The 25452-nt window shown below is 35.7% G+C and overlaps 1 protein-coding gene across 1 annotated transcript in view; it reads right to left on the bottom strand.

Annotated features, from left to right (window-relative positions):
• The window catches only part of LOC149414248 (phenoloxidase-activating factor 2-like), a 43426-nt gene that overhangs the window by 1646 nt on the left and 16328 nt on the right, over positions 1 to 25452 (bottom strand). The window contains exons 2-7 of the mRNA XM_089644270.1: positions 15296 to 15486; positions 14171 to 14285; positions 6659 to 6868; positions 5356 to 5594; positions 1279 to 1463; positions 153 to 317 (exon numbers count right to left, since the gene is read on the bottom strand). Coding sequence (XP_089500396.1) covers positions 153 to 317; positions 1279 to 1463; positions 5356 to 5594; positions 6659 to 6868; positions 14171 to 14285; positions 15296 to 15485 — 1104 coding nt within the window. The 5' untranslated portion in view covers position 15486. The remainder of the gene's footprint in view (positions 1 to 152; positions 318 to 1278; positions 1464 to 5355; positions 5595 to 6658; positions 6869 to 14170; positions 14286 to 15295; positions 15487 to 25452) is intronic.

The raw sequence follows: 25452 nt of genomic DNA on the forward strand, positions 1-25452 counted from the left end.
CATATTTGGAAAGCATATTCCAGGAGAGGTCGCACATATGGTAATGTAGGAAACAGCAATGGCGTAAAAGGGACTGATCCTATAATGTGAGTTGTTAGTTATTTATTTGATAGTTGTGCGCTAGTGTGTACAAAGCTATTGAAGTAACTTACAGGCATCGGGCACACCAGAGGACTGCCTCCGTCTCCCTTACAGGTATCCTTTCCGGCCACTCCACCGGCACAGATGAAGGTGCGGTGAAGTTCAAAGTGCTGGCCGAGCCTGGTCCTTCTAAGAGACGCCTGGCACTTGGCGCGGTCTACAATAGGAAGTTCCACCTGGAAAAGAAAGAAAGAATGACGAAAAGTTTTAGTTTAATTTTTTATGTTTTCATATGAACTGATCCCCACTCTCTGATTGGGGCATATTGTGAGGCTGACATTAGAGGGAAGGAGAAGAAGATGGGAAGAGGAAGGTGGAAAACAAATCTGATCAGAAAACGCGGTTAAAGCCTTTTCAAGCAACGTTTTGTTTCTGAATGGTGGTCCTTCACCAGGGCAATACTGAAAATAAATTAAACATATTTGATTTGAATCCGCAACCGCTGGATTTGTAGTATAGGATCTTAACTACTCATGGAGGCCATCGAAATTAGTGAAAGGTCAAAATTGGTGAAATGTCGAAATTGATGAAAGATCAGGATTGGTGAAAGGTCAAAATTGGTGAAATGTCAAAATTGGTGAAATGTCGAAATTGATGAAAGATCAGAATTGGTGAAAGGTCAAAATTGGTGAAATGTCAAAATTGGTGAAATGTCAAAATTGGTGAAATGTCGAAATTGATGAAAGATCAGAATTGGTGAAAGGTCAAAATTGGTGAAATGTCAAAATTGGTGAAATGTCGAAATTGATGAAAGATCAGAATTGGTGAAAGGTCAAAATTGGTGAAATGTCGAAATAGATGAAAGATCAGAATTGGTGAAAGGTCAAAATTGGTGAAATGTCAAAATTGGTGAAATGTCGAAATTGATGAAAGATCAGAATTGGTGAAAGGTCAAAATTGGTGAAATGTCAAAATTGGTGAAATGTCGAAATTGATGAAAGATCAGAATTGGTGAAAGGTCAAAATTGGTGAAATGTCGAAATAGATGAAAGATCAGAATTGGTGAAAGGTCAAAATTGGTGAAATGTCAAAATTGATGAAAAATCAGAATTGGTGAAAGGTCAAATTTGGTGAAAGGTCAAAATTGGTGAAAGGTCATAATTGGTGATAATGGTGATGCAGTCAGTAAACAGTTACCTTCTTCAGGATGACCTGATAGCGGCCGTCCTTGCCAAACACGTCCTTGCCCCAGCCCGAGGCTACGCACTTCGCTTGGGGCGCGGCTGTGGCCTTGGGGGGCAGGCACACCACACCTATGTTCTCCGCGTCTGTGCTCACTGGCTCCTCGAGGATCAGCAGGGCGATGTCGTTAAAGAGACCACCTGGAAATGTTCCAAATAGTTTTTAATTAATTTGTATCAAGAAGAATTTCTAAAACCTCCAGTTATATATTTTACGACTCTCGACTCAGGGTCCCAGCAATTTTTTAAAATATTGCATTTTCAATATCAAATATATCAATCTCAAAATAAGCGATTTAATATCCAGAGCCATCTCCCAACTGCGCAACTCAACTGATGTGTTATTCTGACTCACAATAAACGCTGCGACAACAACACTATCATATTTTATTGTCTCACTACCAATTCCCATATATATAACTATGTATCTCAGCAGATTCGACTCCGAATGTGATGTATATTATATACCAGTTTCATCGCTTGTACTACGAGTTTCTAGATACCATGTATGAAAAAGTGTGGGTTTGTATTGTAGCTGCAAGCTACTACAATAATACTTCTTTGGTGATGACTAAAAACATTTGTTTCTCCAAGCTGGAACGGAATCAATTGATCGCGTCTTAGATAAATTAATTAAGTCTATTGATGGTGTACGATTTCTTTTAATTCCAAGAGCTTAGTTAGTTGACTTCCATTCATTAACCTTTCCCTTGCTAAAAAAATCCACGCGTTTCGGTGCTGTGTAGTCAATACACATCTCAAAATAAGCGATTTAATATTGGAAAAATATGAATATTCATAGCTAATCGATTATGTTTATTATATTTTATATCAAAAGTGATAATAATTTTATTGTAATTTAATTGCTGAAAACATGAAAAAACCATCGGCAGATGCCAAAGAAACGTACGAGGGGTCCACATCTAACGACGATTCGTGGGCGACTGGCTAGCGGCTGGCGGCTGGCACAAACACAGCTGTGCGGTCGTAGGTATCCATGGTCTAAATCAAAATACAACTGCAGACGTGTGGATGTCCCATGTTCTCGCATAGCGAATTAAAGCGGGACATCAATAGCGTGTCATTTCCTCGCACACTCTTCGCGTATTAGTATCACACGGTTGATTGTATTGGTGTATTTGTTCCCGGTTTTTAACAAAAATCTCTGATTTTTAATTGAATTTGAAAACTATGTAAAATATTATTTTTTAATTCAGTGCATAAATGTGTAACGGAGGAATACCTAAAATCTGAACCCAGAATTTATTATATTTATAGAGTTATTAAAGTTATTAGAAGCAATGTGTATTAAATATACACCACAGATAAGGAAAGATTAATAAGGCAGTTATTTTGCATAACAAACGACACTATCCTAAAAGTTATGCATATTAAAAGCTTTTCCGACATCTTGGAGTCAATGCTAAAAGCAGCGGCTTATGTTCACTGACTGTCAGAATCGTATTCTAACCATGCCCGCAAATATTGCTAACGGACCGTAGATATCATATTTACACGCCCCACTTGGGGCTGTCTCAGTGGTGGCTTGCCCTTAGGTCATTTGGACAGAGCCCCCATAAATATAAGATGACAATTTCATGAATAAACAATCCAATTTACCTGAAACCAACTGTTCCGTCATGCCGATTTGCTTTTGACAGGCCGTGTGCTAACCAATAGTATGGTCAGAATTTGAACTGTACAGTTTGAATTCACACACATCAACTATAATCACGGAGTGCCGTGAGCCGTACAATCGCATCAAAAACGTTCGTCTTGTCAAAACCAATGTGAGTACTATCGGCGGTTATTTATCGGAATAATCCCTTAAACGTATTTTATCGCAATCCAATTCAACATAACGAGTGCTACCGTACAACGATCACCGTTCCAGTGCTGACAGATGATTCTCGAGATGCAAATTTCGTTCGCCACCCGGTAAGCTGACTGTGAATTAACCTTACGAATTGTGTTATCGCATTCGCCTGTCATAAACCATAGGCTTTATCCATGCTTTATTTGTGTGGAATAGCCCTTTAAAATACGGCTATCCCAACCCTTGTTCGTTCTTCGAACACCAACAAATTGAACAGTGATGGCGGATGACAGCACCATCAAGCAGCGTCCAAATAGAATTGCATGTTACGTCGCCCCGAAAATATCCTTTTTCTCTATTTATGCAATTATTAACTCGTCGAATTTAATGTTTCAAAGACCCAATCCTGTCTGATTACTTCTAAAAGGGATCTAAATGATAATCTAGTCTCCTTCAATGGAAGCAATCTTCCGAACAGGCCTTCCATTAATATGCTTGGTGTAACTATAAGTGACCAGCTCAGGTATGGGGGCTCCATCGAAGCCAGAGTAAAGCTGGCCTCTCAGAAGCTGGGCGTACTGTACAGGGCCCGCAGATACTTTAATAGTACACAACTGCTGACCCTGTACAAATCGCAAGTGCGCCCTACTGTCGAATTTGGCAGCCATCTCTGGTCCGGAGCCCCTAAATACCTGAAAAAAACCCTTGACTCTGTGCAAAAACGGGCGGTCCGTTTGATAGATTCCCCAATCTTAACAAACGGACTGCAATCTTTAGAGCACAGGCGTCAGGTAGGTATGCTGTCCTTGTTCTATCGGTATTACAATGGAAGATGCTCTGAGGAACTAGCGTCACTGATCCCTTCGGCACCGGTGCGTAGTCAAGATACACGCCAAATGCGCGCCCAACATTTGTACACGGTTGACATTTGTCACATGAGAACGGGTCGCTTCTACGATTCGTTCTTAAGTTCAACAGCTCAGCTGTGGAACGAACTGCCGGCCTCTGTGTTTCCTCCCTCCTACAACATGGGACTCTTCAAGACCCATGTTCACTCCTTCCTCTCCACAAAAAGACCCTCCACACAGCATCCCCAAAGATGACATAGGCCCTGAGGGAAATTATTTTCTTCAGGGCCTCCTGTGTGGAGTAAATATAAAAAAAAAAAAAATAAAAAAAAAACTAATTTCAGTTGCTACTCTGTTTACTGTCTGTCTATAACTCCAGGTCAAGTGCAATGCAAATGAATTTTGAACATGGATTTGCTTTGAATTTAAGTGTTTGTTTGGAGTATTCAGACAAGCGAAAAAGAAGCTACATATAATATAAGTAAGTTATTAATTGTCCTGTGTATCACAAGTCTGCGTTAGGTTCATAAATAATGAATGTCAAAACATGAACCTGCCAACAAGAACAAAATATTAGGAGCGCAGAAACATGATTGGGTTTTTTCATTTGGTTATTATTATAAACATTGGTGCGATATTCAAATATAGAAGATTACCACATAATAATTCAAATGTACAATAAGTAAAATAAAAACGTAAGGGGAGCCATTTTTAAAACTTTTTATGTTTCATAATTTTATTTTGAATACAGACTTTCCGACAGTATCTTTAAGAAATGTAACGGTCAATATGCCAGAGGCCTGAAGGGTTAACCTTTCCGGGAGTAAGTTACGTAATGCTGGCCGTGCTCTGGGGAGTGAGTTTTTTTTACATAAATAAATAACAGCTGACATCTCTGTCGATAATGATGTAAAATGTTTAAAATTGGTGTAAAGTTACAGGAATATGCCCATAGATGGCAATACGATGCATATTTACAGAATATGCATGGAATATGAATATGCGACGCTTGTCGTCCATAGCCATCCATACTCCTTTGGCGAAAGTGTGTACCGTCGTTCATTAATGTCCATACTCTCGGAAAGGTTAAGTAGGGTATTTCGTAGAATTCTTATTCAAAACCAACAGTGATATATTTTAGGTTTGTTGTGCCATGTACGCACAGCCGTGGGCTTTAAGAATCATTTAACAGTAGCTTCATTCAAACAAAAGTGGAGTCTTGACGTAAGAACTAATGGAGGGACTAATCCTGTTCTTAAAACTGTTCGGGAAGGTGGTGGGTATCCTCGATTGAACTTACACTTCTGTACCCCTCGAGTCACCTCTAATATTGTCTATTATACGAAATGGCAAAAGATGTGAGTGTAACCTGCGTAATACTGGTCGTGGGTAACGATGGTGACCACGTTCCGGTCCTGGTGAGCGTAGATCTCGTCCTTGGTCTGTGTGTCCCATTCGCCGGCACGCACCTTCAGCTGCGGCGGGTTGGCGTCCCCCTTGCCTGCCACCACGCAGTGAGCTGCCGTCATCACCACCTTGGGATGGATCAGAGACCCGCCGCACTGGTACACGTTCAGCTTCTGCTGTGAGTTGGATACCGCCAGTGACCTGGAAGCAAGAGCGAGCCGATAACGTTTTATGTTAATATAATATATAAATAATCAGGAAAACCTTGCTCGACCAAACACCGGGCTTGACATTAAAAATATACAAAACATATGTGCAATCTCTCCTGGAATGTGCTTTCCAAATATGAAGTTATTATTTTGAAAAGGATAGATCATAGAGTGAAAGTACAGAGACAATATACAAAAATATAGTGACTTGATTGAGACTTTCAAATTTTTATCTGGAAATTATAGTTGCCCTGGCATTCAACAAGGACACTCAATAAAATTTTACAAACGCATTGCATCCAACCCTAGGAAACACTTCCTTGCAAATTACTAGATCTAGATAGAAACAGAGAGATAGGAGAAAACCATTAATTGAATGTGTAGCTGTTCTTAGACAGGAGAAAACCATTAATTGAATGTGTAGCTGTTCTTGGACAGGAGAAAACCATCAATTGAATGTGTAGCTGTTCTTCGACAGAAGAAAACCATTAGTTGAATGTGTAGCTGTTCTTGGACAGGAGAAAACCATTAATTGAATGTGTAGCTGTTCTTGGACAGGAGAAAACCAATAATTGAATGTGTAGCTGTTCTTGGACAGGAGAAAACCATCAATTGAATGTGTAGCTGTTCTTCGACAGAAGAAAACCATTAGTTGAATGTGTAGCTGTTCTTGGACAGGAGAAAACCATTAATTGAATGTGTAGCTGTTCTTGGACAGGAGAAAACCATTAATTGAATGTGTAGCTGTTCTTGGACAGGAGAAAACCATCAATTGAATGTGTAGCTGTTCTTCGACAGAAGAAAACCATTAGTTGAATGTGTAGCTGTTCTTGGACAGGAGAAAACCATTAATTGAATGTGTAGCTGTTCTTGGACAGGAGAAAACCAATAATTGAATGTGTAGCTGTTCTTGGACAGGAGAAAACCAATAATTGAATTTGTAGCTGTTCTTGGACAGGAGAAAACCAATAATTGAATATGTAGCTAATATTTGCAGGTATTAGGAGAAGATCAATCATTGACTGTGTAATTTTGGCAGGTGTTAGGGGGACTTACTTGAGAATTGCCACCATCCAAGGGAACTCTCCGAACTGAGACTCATTGTCCTTGTCTCCGGTGATGCGGAATCCAACGCCCTCGGGGTTGCGGATACCGCAGCCGGTGGGGGCAGGTACAGCGGGCGGGGGCGGCGTGATGGGAGTAATCGACACATCTGGCGGCAGGCAGCATACGTCCATGTAGTTGTCGCAGGCACCCTCACCGCGTCTACACACAGGTCAAAAGGGGTTACACGGGGCACAGTACCATTGAACAAAATAAATCAGGTCACACAGGGTTACATAGTTTTCAGGACAAACAGGCATCCTCGGTTAAATAGAGCATCTTAACATATGCGCAGTTATATTGGGCATAGTATAACGAGTCCACTAAAACAGAAAAACTTGACTATACAGGGCACTCAGGGCAAACAGGCATTCTTGGTTAACCAGGGCACCGTAACATAGGTCATAGTAATATTGGGCACAAAATTAAAAAAATGAAATCGTTGTCGCGTATGTTCCGCTCACAAACTACGCAGTGAAACGCGGTACATGTGCAAGTTTTGCAATGTGCCCCTGCATAAAGGAAAGTGTTTCGAACGCTATCACACATTGAAGCATTATTAGGTTAGAGTTTTTTTTTATGTATTGAAAATTTCTGAATAATCTTAATAATTAAATTTTGTATGAATAAATTTCGATATGTTATTTCGATTGTGAAATACTGTTTTTTCTATGATTCCCAAGAAAGTAGAAAGTTTTTGTTCATAAAAAAAGGAATTACACATACATTGCTAAGTAAATAAATAGAGACATCTTTTTAAAGTAAAACACTGAAAGTTTCATCGAAAAATATCAAATAGATCATAAGATATGAATATTTTGCGGAAAGTCTAATTTTGGCGCTAAAAAAACACCCGTGCTTTGCTCCCAATTTGGCGGTAAAATGCCCGACCATATAGTGTTAATAAGTCCCAACGACACGGGGAATTTTCTTGGTATTTCGGAATTCTCCCTAGGTATCTAAAATGTACTACTTATAACTTATTTTTGAAGTTTTCATTAAAAGAAATACTATTTTAGAAAGTAGATAAATTTATCTTTGAAATATTTGCATGTGAAAAAAACATAGATCTTTCTAAATAACAAAATTTTAATATCAAACATGAAAATGTTAACAAAAAAACTTACCAGGACATTTTGACTCAGAATGTTCATAATTTTGAAATAATACGATATTTATAAAATATATTCCTTTTGTGTAGGTAATAAGTAATAAAATATTCACTTCACTTTTTATACCGTTTATACAATAAAAAAATATAAATAATTTTTTAACTGTCAATGAAAAAATGCTGAAATTCATTATCATGCATCACTTTCGACAATTTTTTTAAATTTTATCCATGTAATAATATGTAAATATATGATACAAACTGTAAATAATAATTATTTATCTTTCCAATGACGAATATATCACATATCTACCCTCGTGTAGAACAAACATTCGAAAAAATTCCCCAATTCCTCGTATATGTGCACAATATAATACAAAATTTTACAGCATTGACATTTTTGGTAATAAACTGAAGAAATATCGATATGAAGTAATGCGTACGATCGATTATTAATATGAGAGTATGGAATGTATCGGGAGCATCTCCTATCCTCTTCCTATTTTCCTCTTCCTCTCCCCTTCCTTTAACACCAAATTAATTTTAAGATATTAAAACTTCATTTCCAATGAACTTTAGCATAAGAAACTTCTGTGGCTTGACTTCAGTTAAGGCGATGCCATACGTAGTACTGCAAAATCATGTCTTTTTGGTTCTGAAAATTTGGTCACCTAGAAATGTTCCAGATGCTTTAAATAAATACCGCGAGTATAAAACATCTTGTCCTTTGAAATAATCGAGTATTTTTTACATAAGTCTTTTTATAAGCCCAGAAAAAAATAATTTATAAGGCCTATGAAAGCTGCTTTAAAGTTAAAAATTTCCTACTTACGAACCCATTTTCGGTTATGATTTTATTGTATAATGTGGAAAATTAAGTTATTCATAAAATGATCGTAAAACATTTAAATATTTATGCCTGAACATTTACAAAATAAAATAAAAGGCACTTTTTGGCCATGTTTTTTTCTTGCCTAAATCAAAACAGCTGGATGGTGTTAAGCGGGAATCTAAGCCTTATCGCCATCTACGTAAGGAGTGTTATTGATGGCGGCTCGATTCAAAATATTACACGACGTATGGCATCGCCTTAACTTGTATATTTATATCTATCATTGTATATTATGTAAAAGCTGTTTGTTTCTTACAAATAAATAAATATGTACGCATTATAGAAAAAAAGATAAAAATACTTTTATAAATTTTTGACGCCCCGGTCAGATCTGTCCTTCAGCGGCTATAATGAAATATGATGTTTGTGGCTAGTTATGTCATTCGGAAGCGTGAAAGGTTAACACTCTGTTCTATATGACGATTTGATTCCGCGGCCTGCTAGTGCCTCCACACCAAATACCTTCCGGCAGAGAAAGAGTTAAAATTTAAAACAAACCACAGCTTATAATAAATAACCTAATTATGTTAATAACAGGTAATATAAAATGGTGCTTATCAAAAACCACATCTGTGATTACCAATAATACCAGTAAATAAAATAATAACGTGCAATTACACTAAAACCACACAAAATCATATTGAAATAATATTTAAATAATGATGTAAGTACCTACTTTTGTACATGTGGTGAGCTCAAACCAATTTTAATCTTTTTAAATGCATCTAATCGAATTTCACTTTCGTTTTCAGCAACAAATGAAATCTTGAAAGTGAAAATTAACCCACTTCCCGCCAACCAAACGAGCTGAAACTCGTCAGATAAACTCGTTGTCGATGACAATGCATCCTATCAACTTTTGGTAGCACAAACACGCATTTCTCTGAAATTGGATGACATTATAAAAATTTACCGAAAATGAATTTCGGTACCACCCAAATAAGGATTTGACTTGTTTCAGTAGAGTAGTTAGGACTCCTGTGCGAAATTCATATAATAATTTTTTTAAACTTAGAAAATGATGCATTTTTTATCAACAAAAAAAAGAGTTCCTGATTGTCGTTTGAACAGCCATAAATCATGTTTGTCAACTTAGGTATGTAACAGAAAAAGTTTGACTATTCAGATGTGGTCACCAAACAAGGCCAAAGCCATTTCAAGCAAGTTTTCAACTCTGAATGATGGTCTTACACCGGGGCGATACTGAGAGTATCTTCCACTCGGGAACATGCCGCAAATATACTATGTATTACTTTAAATGAGTAAATTGTCAAATACCACAAAATTATTTTAAAAAACGCACACTAAATCAAAAAAAAATTCCACACAAGAAATAATTGATGTATTATTGAATTTTACCCATATTGCAAACATTGTACGCATCCTGGTCTATTAAAATATCTCCTGAAAAAAAAGTAAGTTACCTTTAATACATTTAAATGGATTATTAAAATTATCCTTTACTTTAGGGATATTTCGGGAATTTAATGTAACATATTTACAGAATTATATAAAAAAAACGTCGTATATGAAATTTATAAAGAATATTTGATCAATAAAATTCACCCTTAGATAGCATAAGCAATAGATTTTAAACAAAGGTCTTTATAGCCATCCCAATGCTAAGAACCACCGCGGCTCAGTTCCACTGCTTGTTTTTAAGTGTGAAATGGTGCTATATATTACTGTCCAAAAACGGTTCCATGATATTTCATCAAAATGACAATTAAACACACCTTTAAAAGGTGATATAGAGTCATTAAAAGGGATAAAACAAAAACTAGGTTAACCTTTTCTTATCTGTGGTGTGCATTTACTACACATTGCTTCTAATAACTTTAAGCACTGAATTAAAAAATAATATTTTTAATAGTTTTCAAATTCAATTAAAAATCAGAGATTTTTGTTAAAAATCGGAAACAAAAACACCAATACAATCAACCGTGTGACACTGCTACGTGAAGAGTGTGCGAGGAAATGACAAGCTATTGATGTCCCGCTTTAGTTTGCTTTGCGGGAACATGAGAAATCCACACGCCCACAGTTGTATTTTTATTTAGACCATCGATACCTACGACCGCATAGCTGTGTGTGTGCTGGCACTGCTAGCCGTCAGCCAGTTGGTCGTGGACGGTCGTTAGATGTGGAACCCTCGCATGTTTTTTGAGCATCTGCTGATGGTTTTTTCATGTTTTCAGCAATTAAATTACAATTATTATCACTTTTGATATAAAATATAATAAACATAAGCGATTAGTTATGAATATTCATATTTTTCCGATATCAAACTGCTTATTTTGAGATGTGTATTGACTACACAGCACCGGAACGCGTGGATTTTTTTAGCACAGTAAGTATACCTATGTAACCTATTTAACCTAGATTTTGTTTCATTGTTTCGTGAAACAAAAACTAGGGTAAATAGTTACCTGTATAACCCATTTAAACTAGTTTTTGTTTCATCACTTTTCATGACTTTATATAACTTTTTGTAGGTGTGTTGAACTGTCATTTTGATGAGATACCCGGTCACCCGCCTTTTAAGCCCATTTTCATTTTGTGTAAAATTACTCCTCCCATAAACACAAGCTTCTGGAGCTCACCTTAAAGACTAGTAGATTACGGTTATAATTTGAAATCATGTATTATTTTGTAATAAATTTATAAAGACCTTTTGTTGTTTCACAGAATTTGAACTATTCATCAATTTTCAAAGTTAAAATTCAAGTTCTGTTAGTATTACTTGGGTGCGCCTTCATAACTAACTTGCCGATGGTATGTTGAAGAGAATCAATTCAGATATGGACATATTTAGCAATGAAGATCTCTGATGTGTTATCACTTGGAATGAGCTATCTACAGGTCAGAAGGGATGTACACGTTACTACACATCACTTCAGAGTGATTCGTGGATGGTTTCAAAACTCGTCTATCATGGAAAACATTAATTTCTATGTTCTCGATGGTTATCTACGTCACCCACAGTGTAGACTGTTTTATCTCCCAGCCTGCAGAACTAACTTGCCAATGGTCTGCTGAAGAAAACTAACTAACCGTCATGCCGTTTCACCGCAGGGGTAGGCAGAGAGGACGGACCACCAAACAACTCGGTCTTGGCACACACTCCTTGCCTCATTCACATTCATACATCGTCTCATACATACTCTTCTATTATTCTGACTCTTGACATGGCCCCACTCGAGTATCTGATACACTTGATCGTGCCATGTCCTCTCCTCGGGCGTCTCCGACTTACGCTCTACATGCCCAAACCATCTAAGCGTCCCTTTCTTAATCTCACTCATTACAGCCTTGCACTCTTTGCGGATCTCCACATTCCTCACACGATCAAACATGGTTTTACCACACATACGCCTCAGGGATCTGATTTCAACAGCATTCAATCTACTTTCATCCTTTCTTTGTCAGTTCCATGCCTCACTTCCATACATCAGGGTAGGAACCAGCACTCCTTCGTGGACTTTTCGCTTCTTTGGACAATTTTTTTGTTAGCGCCAACTGCGTTCAGTCCACCATAAATGGAGTTACCTGCATTTACCCCTCTTTCAACATCTCTGTCAGCCTTCCCATCTCTTTAGAACATACTTCCTAAATAGTTTGAAGAGAATCAATTCGGATATGGACATATTTAGCAATAAAACTGAAACTGTTTACATTTATGTAATTCTTCTAACCCTTAAGGCCTCTGGCATAGATGCTGTCAGAAAGTCAGAGAATTTGTGTGTATCTGAATTAAATACAAATAAATGTTAAATTATTTAATTAATTAATTAATTATGCGATTGCGGCCACACGCATACTAGGACGAGCCCTATGACCATCTCGTCATCCGCTGGACGAAACTTTAGTTATAACAACAATTTTTATTTTAAGGTACGTACATTCATATATTTATTGTTAATGTTGGCGAATCTTCTACAATAGAAGCTCTGGTTCCATCTACGTCAAATGTGCCTAAAATTAGCTACCTGTGTCCATCCAAGGATGACCAAACACCGTTGCACCAGATGTAGAAATGCTATTTGTGGTCCACATAATGTTGACATGTGTGGTCACTGTGTAGACTGATATTAATTTGTTCATTATAAACCTTACTTTTGTGCCATGTAACAAGTTCCTATCTTAATTAAATGATTTATTTCTAGTGTTTTATTGCGTAGTCCACTCGACGAAAGTGTAGTTACAATGAAACAATGAAAACAGTTTATTTATCTAGGGTTAAAATTTTTTACAAAGTTTCATACATTTTTCTCAAATTGCGGTCATAACCTTTGGTTTCATAGAAGGGTAGATTTTAATTATTCTGTGGTTGACATATTTGAATACAGGGTGTCCGTAAAGTGCATTAGCTTCGAGAGGTGATTCTACGAGGCGTATCCAGAAAGTAAGTGTACTGAGGCTCTCACGACCGAATGAATTTTATTTTCGACATGTTGACTACACTTACATGTAGCCTGACTATTCCCCTCCGCAACGAGACCGGTTCAAGGTCAGTACGTTGAGAAGTGTCGACGCGACAACACGTTTCGTGAAAAATGTCAATACAATCTCCCGCCAAGTGCGAAATACGCGGCGTCATCCGTTATCACGTTTGGAAGGGAAAACCTCCATTTGAGGTTTATAATTTGGTGAAAACTGCATATGGTGATAAAGCTATGAATCGTACGAGTATGTGCAAGTGGTATCGCGAGTTTAAAAATGGTTCTCACCTCTTCACCCTCCGCCAAAAAGTTCAAAACCACAATTTCAGCAAAGAAAATTATGGCATCCGTGTTTTGGGACTGTCAAGGCATAATTTTGATTGAATATCTGCCTAAAGGGGAGACCATCAACTCTGCAAGATACTGTGAGACCCTAAAAAAATTGCGGAAGGCGATTCAAAACAAGAGGAGAGGCATGCTGACAAAGGGAGTCAGCATGCTGCACGACAATGCCAGACCACACACGGCCAACGCAACGAAGGAACTGCTTGCTTGGTTTAAATGGGATGTACTAAACCACCCCGCGCATTCCCCTGACCTAGCACCTTCAAATTTTTATCTCTTTACCTCCCTGAAGCTGTACATGGGTGGAAAAAGGTTTTCAACAGACGAGGAGGTAAAGGGGGAGGTGGAGAAGTGGACGAAGGGGTTGGCGGGAAACTACTTCGAGGAAGGCATCAAAAAGTTGATACCCCGCTTCACCACCTGCATTGAGAGGAATGGCGACTATGTCGAAAAATAGCTTACATATGTACTTCGGTAACCATGTAATTTTTATGTTTCAATAAAGAAAATTGTAACCTACAAAAATTCAGTACACTTACTTTCTGGATATGCCTCGTACATGATGAAAATACAAATGTTTTTTTTTCGATATCAATGAAACGTACTTCTAATCCTCGGCAATGAGGAAACGATCGAAGAAGAAGGCTACATTTTGATGTTTGGTGATGTCGTACCTGATATCAATGATTCCCACTCCGTTATTGATGATGTTGTTATCGGAGCCGCAAAGGTAATACTGGACACATTCCCCCGGCTGGCCCTCGGAGGTGGTACATGTCTCAACATCGCCTGTGGACAAATTATTCATGTATATTTCATTATTCAGCACTGACTGAGATACGGGCTTGAATTAAGGCGATGCACTACGTCGTGTAATATTTTAAATTGAGCCGCTATCAATAACAACCCTTACGTAGATGGCGATAAGGTTTAAATTCCCGCTTAACACCATCCGCCTGTTTCGATTAACGCAAGAAAAAAACATGGCCAAAAAGTGCCTTTTATTTTATTTTGTGGATGTTCAGGCATAAATATTTAAATTTTTTTCGATCATTTTATAAATAACTTAATTTGCCACATTATACAATAAAATCATAACCGAAAATGGGTTCGTAAGTAGGAGATTTTGAACTTTAAAGCAGATTTCATAGGCCTTATACATTATTTTTTTCTGGGCTTATAAAAAGACTTATGTAAAAAATACGCGATTCTTTCAAAGGCCAAGATGTATTCTACTCGCAGTATTTAATTAAAGCATCTGTAACATTTCTAGGCGACCAAATTTTCAAACCAAAAACACATGATTTTGCATTACTACGTAGTGAATCGCCTTAACTACTACAGTTCCAGTTCTAACAGTTGAAGACATCTATAAAAAGGACTGAATCACATTAAAGCAATTACATATAACTTAATTCATCTTAAGCCACACGGGAGTGAAATTATTTTCTTCAGTTCCTATGTCATCTTTAGGAATGCTGTGTGGACGGTATGAAAAGAATGAGAGACAGATCTGGGAAGGACTGGTAGAGGGAGACATTTTGACCTCTCGACCCGTTGAATTACACCCGCAGTGAAAGGGATGGATTCATATGTCTGTTACTCCTGGAAATACTGATCCCTAGATTCCTACCCTCTCCTCATACCTTTTTCCTTCACAGAACTTTCTCTAACTCTCCATTTCCTTCCCTAAAAAGTCCCCCCACACAGCATCACCAAAGATGCTATTTTTCTTTAAATGATCTGTTTTATGTATTTGTGATCTGTGTTAGACAGCCGAATGGCACTAGACTATGTACCTCCGTCCCGGACTGGCGCGCCCGTCACAGAGTTGGCACCCACAGTTCCGGGGCTGAGGTTGAGCTGACCAGGAGTGAGGCTAGGCTTATTTCCTCCAGGCCTGACGAACACCTCGCTGATGAGGGAGTCCAGGTCGCCTTGCGCCAGGCATACACCTGCCAGGCACACCACGAGGAAAGCTCGTAACATTCTGAAACAAACACACAGACAATAAACATCAATACAGTCAATTATGAAAATAAAAGCAATATTGCCTATTCCTTTCCTACATTCCTTCTTAGCGTAGCAAACAAATATACAAATATTTATTTTTTGGAATAACTTTATTGAGTAAAACCTTAAATTGTAATATTCAATTATTGAAGACAATCTGAAACAGAAAAATCAGAAAAGGATACGGTCACATCTAGGACTCAAACCCAGGATCCTTGCCTTGCCGGGGCACCGCTCTACCACTGAGCTAATGGGACCTTATCCCCTTCGGTCACATTTAACTGTATCATACTTTGAATAAGAACTTCCAACATTATCTTCATTTTTTCACCGCACATTTTTTATTGGCAACTATATTTATGTATGATCGCAAGATTCAACCCGAACTAAATGCAATCTAGACAGCGTCTTTTTAGATAAACCTATCTTATTTATTTATTTTTTTGTGCGACATCTATTGACTTTTTCTGCAAGTCTGCGATGAATATTTATTTTTTGTAATAACTTTATTGAGTAAAACCTCAAATTTAATTATTGAAGACAATATTAGCGATTTCTAAACGAAAATCTGAAACAGAAAAAACAGAAAAGGATACGGTCACATCTAGGACTCGAATCTAAGGACCCTTGCCTTGACGGGGCACCACTCTTTACCACTGAGTATGACTAGATGTGACCGTATCCTTTTCTGATTTTTCTGTTTCAGATTTTCGTTTAGAAATCGCTAAAATTGTCTTCAATAATTAAATACACAAATGATGTTGACACTTTTAACAAGGCTCCAAAAAGAAGTATGACATGTTTTAACCCTTTAAATATCAGGAACCCAAATTCGTATGATATTTGGGAATAAATTTGGTCTCCTAATAATTAAAGGAGAGATAATTAATTGAGAGAGATATGGAAATAAGAACATTAGAGCAAGCGCACTAATGTTCACAAAATAACGCTGATAATTAACCCATGCTTTGCTATTGCTAATGTCTTTCTGTTTTGTTCTTCCACCATTCATTATTGTATAACACAATGTTACATCGACTCCGTATCTCAGTACGCTGCACCACTGCGAAATTTCTGTATGCCTTTTTAAGATATACAATTCCGTAGTACATTATTCTGATGTATTTCATAAGGTTTAGCCAGCGTTAACAATATAAGTGCCCGAAAATATTTTTTTACGACTTGATTACAAAACATCGACTTTTCTCTACTTTCTATAAATATTATATGCATGTATTATACAGGATTTTCCAATAAGAGGTGTTATTTTTAATAGACCGCTATTTCGGTAGATGTTACTTTTGAAGCTGTCATTTTTTAACATTTGACAAGTAAAAACTACGCCATTAAAAAAAAATGAACGATACACGCTTCAACAACGCATTGAAATTATTAAAATTCACTTGAGTGAATCAAATGCAAATCATCTTGAGTGATGAGGCCCATTTCCACCTCGGTGGCTTCATCAACAAGCAAAATTGTCGTATCTGGGGCTCGGAAAACTCAAGAGTTATTGTTGAAAAGCCTCTCTATCCTCAACGTGTGACTGTTTGGTGCAGTTTATGGGCCGGCGGAGTCATTGGACCGTACTTTTTCGAAAATGAGGCTGGAGTAACAGTTGCGGTGAATGGATCGCTACCGAGAGATGATAATGATTTTTTATGGCCGGAATTGGATGGTATTGATCTGGACAACGTTTACTTTCAACAAGACGGCGTTACGTGCCACACAAGCAACGAAACCGTTGATCTTTTACAATTGAATATCAAAATAACACCTCTTATTGGAAAACCCTGTATATATAAAGCTTCCGGAAGAAATTCTTTAAATGATAGTGAAAACCCTATCACAATCCATTGCGTGGTTTAGAAGAACTAAGCGCACAAACAGACAGACGCGGATAGTATTATATTACGTTAAATTGTATACTACGTATTTAGAGACAGATAGAAGATTAAGGCGAAGATGCCAAATCACTATTTTGATAAATCTTTATAACGAATTGGTGTACATTATGAATACAAAAAAAATATGCTTTAGATAAATTGAAGGTTTTCCTATCGCTTTGCTTAAGTAGAATACAAATAAAATAATAAATTACTCAATAAAAAATATAAATGCAAACTACTAAAAAAAAAATTTTTTTCAATGGAAATGTATGAACGCGTAAAGGAAATAACTTTAAAAAAATACAGTATTATAGCTAAGATTATCTGTGACAGTTTCACTTGATTAACTTTTTTGCTTTCTTATAAAATTATTTACAAAATAAGTAAAAACCAGTTTTGTGCTTGAAATCGAACGTTTTTAGACTCCGTTTGTCAAGCGATTTTAATGCCTATTACCTACAATATAAGGAATACCAAGAATATACACATTTTTGGCTTGTAGCTTCGTCTTAATAGGCGTAAGTGAAAATATTTAATGCAGCAGGACTTATTTAAAATAGAGCGAACATTTTTCGAGATCTAAGTTAAGAAGCATTTAAAGAAACACTGTACATTCATATCTATAACACGTTAAATAACAGAACAAGATGTGGTTTTTATAATTTTTCTATCAAGGAAATTTCAAGAAATTATTCAAAAAAACAACATACATTTTTTAAGGACTTAAATCTGACGACATTAATAAACGTGTTTTAAAATCGTTTACCCTACATTAATGATTGTTTAGCAGTTGTGTAAAATTTAAAACACGCTTATTGGTTAAGAATTATTATTTGTTTTAATGATAAACTGATGTTTATAAGACAAGGTTTTTTTATGGATAGCACAAAGGATAACAAATTATTATAAGCAATAATTAGTCGCCTGAAATATCAATACAAATTGAAAATATCTCCCGAGTAAAAATAAATGCCGCCAACGGGAATTGAGCCCGCACCTTCTGATGTCCGGTCAGGTGCTCTGGACCACTGAGCTACGTCGGCTTACTCGGGAGATATTTTCAATTTGTATCGATATTTTAGGCGGCTAATTATTGCTTATAATAATTTGTTAAGTTAAGAATTATGTTATAATTCGGTTAAAATTCTGAATGCGACATCTTAAATTTGTTATTTCAAAATATTTTTGCCGATAATTTCAGTTAAATTTTTTTTAGACAATTTACTAACCATTATTTTTATACAATTATTTTATGCAACAAATGGTTATTACAACCTCATGTTATTATAAATTTTTTTTATATTTATCCCACACAGGTAGCCCCGAGGAAAATAATTTCCTTCAGGGCCTATGTCATCAAACGTAGCGAACCACTTGGGGTGACCTATAGCAGGGGTGTTGGTTAGCAATTAAATGGCTCCCAAATTGCGCATATAAAAGAGTTATCTAATAATTACAATATCTCTGTAAATATACTAAAGCAGTTCACATTTTAGATGTTCCTCAATACTAGCTGAAGTCCCCAGAGTTGCCCAGGGACTTCATAATGAAATATACACATCGATATCGGAATAAAACTGTTGATTTAACAAAGTTACACGCGTTTTAAGAGGAAGCTACAAGCCAAAAATGTGTATATTCTTGGTAGAAGTCTTTGTGTGAGAACAAATAGCACGAATTCATACGAATTTATGGCGACAAGTGGAGTGCCGCAAGGCTCTCATCTAGGGCCCATTTTGTTTATAATATTCATAAACGACATTGTTGATGTATTTACTGATACAAACGTTCTACTGTTTGCCGATGACATGAAACTTTATAAAGAGATTAACCACATTAATGATTGTATTACACTTCAAACTAACTTGAGAAATCTTTTTGAATGGTGCTCAATCAACAAATTAGCATTAAACATAAATACATGCCAGTTCATTCATTTTTCCAAAATAAGTAATCCTATTTTTTTTCAATATTCATTAAATGATGAAAATTTAATTTGTGTTAGTAAAATTATTGATCTAGGCATTATGTTCCACAGTAAACTCACCTTTGTATGTCATATTAATAATATTATCAACAAGGCCCTAAAGACTCTTGGCTTTGTTTTGAGAGCTGCAAAAGATTTCAATAATTTAGGAACATTTATTATGTTATATAAAACCCTTGACAGATGCCAACTTGAGTATAACTCTACGTTATGGTCCATTTTTCAATATTCATTCAGATAACATTGAAAAGATTCAACGGAAGTTTCTAAGGTTTATAAATTATAAATTGCATATTCCTATACAAAACATAAATTACAATTACCTCTTGGATAAAATGTCTCTATTGAAACTTTCAGAAAGAAGAATAAGCACAGATTTAATACTGTTACAAAGAATACTACATTTTAAAATTGACTGTCCCGAATTACTTCAATGTATCAATATCCATGTTCCCAAAAAATCATGCCGACATTTCTTACCTTTTTACTTCAATAACACCAGGACACTAGCTTACCAAAATTCTCCGATTCCGAGACTTCACAATCTCGGAAACAAATATTCTGATCTGGGTGATATATTTCATTTGAAAACTAATCAGTATAAATGTTGTATATTCTATCACTTTTATTCTTCTAGACACAAATAGACCTATGTACCCATATAACTTCTCCGCTTCTACTATTTTGTTTTGTTGAATCTTTTAAACTCAATCAGATGCGTGAGGATTCATTTTTGCCATTATGTTTACATTCTTCTTTATTGTATTAATTTTTAAGTGTTTACTCTGATACAAAATGCTTGTATTTTTTTTAAAGAAAAGCCCACTAGGGCATGTAATAAATAAATAAATAAATATTGTAGGTAATAGGCATTAAAATCGCTTGACAAATGGTGTCTAGAAACGTTCGATTTCAAGCACAAAACTGTTTTTTATTTATTTTGTAAATAATTTTATAAGAAAGCATAAAAGTGAATCAAGATTTTCTCTTGATGCCACAGATAATCTTATTTCTAACTATTACCGTGAGCTGATCCGATAAAAAATTGACTCTTTGGACTTCAATATAATGTATTTTTGTATCAAAATAAATTAATTACTTAGGAGACAGCCTCATTCAGGCTATTCCGTGATTTTTCACGATTGTAATATACAAGTTATTAAAATACAAAAACAGGAAAGTATCTCAAGTTATCACCTATCCGACTGATATTAAATGAACTTTTTATTAGTCAAAGTTGACCTCTGATAAGGCGGGAATAACCAAGCAACCAATTTCCACTGAACTGATTTCATTCCAATAGATATGAAATATTGAATAACAATAATGTTTTATTAATTTACCTTATCAATTTACGAATTTCGGTTGTCTGTGATGACGTGCGTGATTCCTGCGTAAACTAACGTGTAATGTTATTCCCGTTCAATTCAACGAATCGATCGTGGAAACCAAGCTATAAAATTATTTTATTTTAATAATAATGTGTATTTCTTTTGTTTAAAATTTTTAGATATGAAAAAACGGTTTTTAAAGTTTGCTGACGGAGTATTGCTAATTTATTAAAAATCTCTTAAAATTATTGATAATCCGGTTAAAAACTGGATTGCAGGCCGTTTCCTAATAAACTTTTAGTAAATTTGTAATGATAATATACAATGACGAAATGCGGAAATATTAAGATTTTTGTGAACACGTGTTCCGTCATCGTGATAATAATAAGTTCGTCTTCTCTATCTTCTCTTCTCTTCTCTTATCTATCTCTATTATACTAATAAAATGTCGCTATCGGCGTCTGTCAGTTTGTGCGCTTAGTTCTTCTAAACTACGCAACGGATTTTGATATGGTTTTCATTATCATTTAGAGAATTTCTTCCGGAAGGTTTACGAATACATGTATATTATAGAAAGTTAGTATTTTACTACAAGTTTATTAGGAAACCCATCAATTCATTCGTAAAGGGCCTGCAATCCAGTTTTTAATCGGATTACAGAGATTGTCAATAAATTAACAATATTCAATAATAGTAATTTTTCTCCTTTCCGTAATTAGTTTGAAAGATAAATGATTGATCGTCTCTCTAACATTATTTTTCGATAAGCGATGATGCTGAGGTCAATATTATATAGAATCCTCCTCCAAAGGTCACTACAAGTGTTTCGCTACGTTTAGTGACTTAGCAGGGTGCATGGGTTCACGGGGTGAGGTTTGTTAGGTTAAGTCCCGGAGAGCCTGGTTGAGGACACCCTCAAAATAAATCAATCAAATAAATTCACCTGTGCACGTCGGGATTTGAACTCGCGACCTTCGGATTGCTAGTCAAGAGCCTAACCTTACAACTATGGAGTGATCGCAGCTACAGGGCCGGCCCTTTGCGAGCAGTTCACTCCGGGCGCAGTCTTGCCAAGGCGCCAAGTAACCAAGGCGCTGAGAATACCTAAGACAGCGCCCTAGCGCCAGTTTGACTCAGGGCCAGGTCTGACAGCGATAATTATCATATATACTAGGTACACGTTATGTTTATATTACAAGTTAACTAATCAAACCGTTTTGTTTACCCTGGACTTACCTACGATTGACCTTCTGGTGACCTCAGTTTAGTGGGTCAGGTGCGTGTATCTTCTTCAAGGTCAGTTTTAGCCACAGAGGTCATTAAATTGTCGTTATTCCACATTGATAGCAAGGAACTAGTTTTGATAGTCGTATATACAGGGTTTTCCAATAAGAGGTGTTATTTTAACCTTTTCCCGTAAAAGATCAATGGTTTCGTTGCTTGTGTGGCACGTAGCGCCGTCTTGTTGAAAGTAAACGTTGTCCAGATCAATAACATCCAATTCCGGCCAAAAAAAATCATTAATCATCTCTCGATATCGCAATCCATTCACCGTAACTGTTGCTCCAGCCTCATTTTCGAAAATAACATCCAATGACTCCGCCGGACCATTAACCGCAACCAAACAGTCACACGTTGAGGATAGAGGCTTTTCAACAATAACTCTTGGGTTTTCCGAGCCACAGATGCGACAATTTTGCTTGTTGACGAAGCCACCGAGGTGGAAATGGGCCTCATCACTCAAGATGATTTGCATTTGATTCACTCAAGTGAATTTTAATAATTTCAATGCGTTGTTGAAGCGTTTATCGTTCCATTTTTATTAATGGCGTAGTTTCTACTTGTCAAATGTTAAAAAATGACAGCTTCAAAAGTAACATCTACCGAAATAGCGGGCTATTCAAAATAACACCTCTCATTGGAAAACTCTGTATTAGACGGACTGAATTTGGAACGCTTCTATTGAGGTGCACGAATTGTTGATTACTAAAGTTTAATATTTACAAAAAAACTCGTTATGATTGCATTTCTAAGATATCGATAATACAAATTAAAAAAAAACCTTCATAATTTATTTAATGTTCTCGGAAGACATTGGTGTATTATTTTTAAAATTGCCAAATCTTCCAGGTAAATGAAAACGACCATACTTGGAATCGAACATTCGCGGAGATAAATGATTATTGCTTATTTATTAAGAGGAAGCTACAAGCCAAAAATGTGTACATTCTTGGTATGCTTTATTTTGTAGGTAATAGACATTAAAATCGCTTGACAAACGGAGTCTAGAAACGTTCGATTTCAAGCAAAAAACTGGTTTTTATTTATTTTGTAAATAATTTTATAAGAAAGCAAAAAAGTTAATCAAGTGAAACTGTCACAGATAATTTAAGCTATAATATAATTTATTATTTTATTTGTATTCTACTCAAGCGAAACGATAGGAAAACCTTCAATTTATCTAAAGCATATTTTTTGGTATTCATAATGTACACCAATTCGTTATAAAGATTAATCAAAACAGTCGTCTTGTTATTATATACAATTATTGAACTCTTTTGTATTGTTCCTGCTTATATCATTCATACTCAGTTTATCATGCAAATAAATAATATTTCTGAGTAATCAAAATTTCAAGCCAAAAACTACAATACTTTGTATTTAATATCCGCCATAATTTAATTTCACAATCAATATTTTCCCTCTATGATAATTGCATCAGGAGAAATTCTATTATTTTGTCATACATATATAACGGAATAACCAGCCAACCATGCGTCGATAGACAAGCAACAATAATCATTAAATATTTAATTTACTTCAAGGGGCCACTTGCACTAGTAATTCTGATTTATTAAAAACGCGACTGCAAGTGGCTTCCTGATAAAGTTTAAATATCGGAACACGTGTTCGATACACCTGCGATGGTCTTAAGGTGAAGCTAAATGCCAAATCACTATTTTGATTAATGTTTATAACGAATTGGTGTACATTATGAATATCAAAAAACTTTCCTATCGCTTCGCTTGAGTAGAATACTGAATAGAAATGTATGAACGCATAAAGGAAACAACTTTAAAAAATACAGTATTATAGCTAAGATTATCTGTGACAGTTTCACATGATTAACTTTTTTTTGCTTTCTTATAAAATTATTTACAAAATAAATAAAAAAAAACAATTTTTGCTTTAAATCGAACGTTTCTAGACTCCGTTTGTCAAGCGATTTTAATGCCTATTACCTACAATATAAGGTATACCAAGAATATACACATTTTTGGCTTGTAGCTTCCTCTTAAAAGTGCGAAAAAAATATGAACGCGTGTACGGACATCGTGCCGAAACTTAATTATTCTTATTCTTAATAAAATAGCATAATTTTTATCATGAAATGAATTTTAATGGTTTTTTTCAAAATCAGTTAGTCAAGTATTCCTGCAGATACACAAAAAGATGCATGATTATTAAAACTTTCAAAATTAAAAACATTCCTCAACGTGCCCCCAACTGTTCAGAGCCGATAGGACTGTGATGACCCCAATTGCGCAACTTTGGGACTGAACAGAGTGGGAGGAAGGCTTAGAGATACCTGGCCATTCATATCTGGTCACAAAACAAGGCTATTTACATTCAAGCAACAAAGTTTCGCTTCTTCATAACTGGATTATAAAAAAATCAAATTTTTTTATGTTTTAAGTAAACAGTTTTTTCATGCAAGTAGCTCTTTGCTAGATTTTGTTTCTATTTGTTCCTAATTCGGCATTCATTATTCCATTGTATTCTGTGAAACTGAGTTTTGTATGACTAGCCATTAGTCGTATAAACAATATTTCATTTCATATTACGTGGTGCATATATATTAGTCTGCAATTGTCTGTCGAACTCAGTCATTAGAGGCCAAATTATGCAATTTAAAATACGTGCGTTATGAGGGTTACGATCCATCTATTCTGACTTACAAACGAAACTGAAGGTTTAAATGATGGCTCAAAAGAAAAAGGATTTATGTGAAAAAATGCAGTGCTTTAAATTTCCTCCTTAAGGCGAAGCCTAATGCCAAATCACTATTTTGATCTTTATAACGAATTGGTGTACATTATGAATAGAAAAAAATATGCTTTAGATAAATTGAAGGTTTTCCTATCGTTTCGCTTGACTAGAATACAAATAAAATAATAAATTACTCAATAAAACATATTTTTTTTAATGGAAATGTATGAACGCGTAAAGGAAACAACTTAAAAAAATACAGTATTATAGCTAAGATTATCTGTGACAGTTTCACTTGATTAACTTTTTTACTTTCTTATAAAATTATTCACAAAATAAATAAAAGACAGTTTTTTGCTTGAAATCGAACGTTTTTAGACTCCGTTTGTCAAGCGATTTTAATACCTATTACCTACGATATAAGGTATACCAAAAATATACACATTTTCGGCTTGTAGCTTCCTCTTAATACCAATGCATACCCAATTTCTACTTATTTATAACTAGTTTCTCGGTAAATCTAAGTTTTTAAGAAGCTGAAACGTTAAATATATGTATTCCCTCGATAGTTGGAATAGTATAAGAGAGTTTTGTTATTTAATATGTCATAGGCATGAAAAAAATCACAGTGTATCTTTAAATGCAACTAAAACATTTTTGCTCTATTTAAACGATTCGTGTTTTATTAAATATTTTCACAATTTTCGCTTAATTACTATCGTTTTTTTAATATTAGCGCGCTCTCT

The sequence above is a fragment of the Hesperophylax consimilis genome, chromosome 20 (assembly GCF_061612785.1).
Source record: "Hesperophylax consimilis isolate HC1 chromosome 20, BYU_Hcon_1.0, whole genome shotgun sequence".
Taxonomy (NCBI): Eukaryota; Metazoa; Arthropoda; class Insecta; order Trichoptera; family Limnephilidae; genus Hesperophylax; species Hesperophylax consimilis.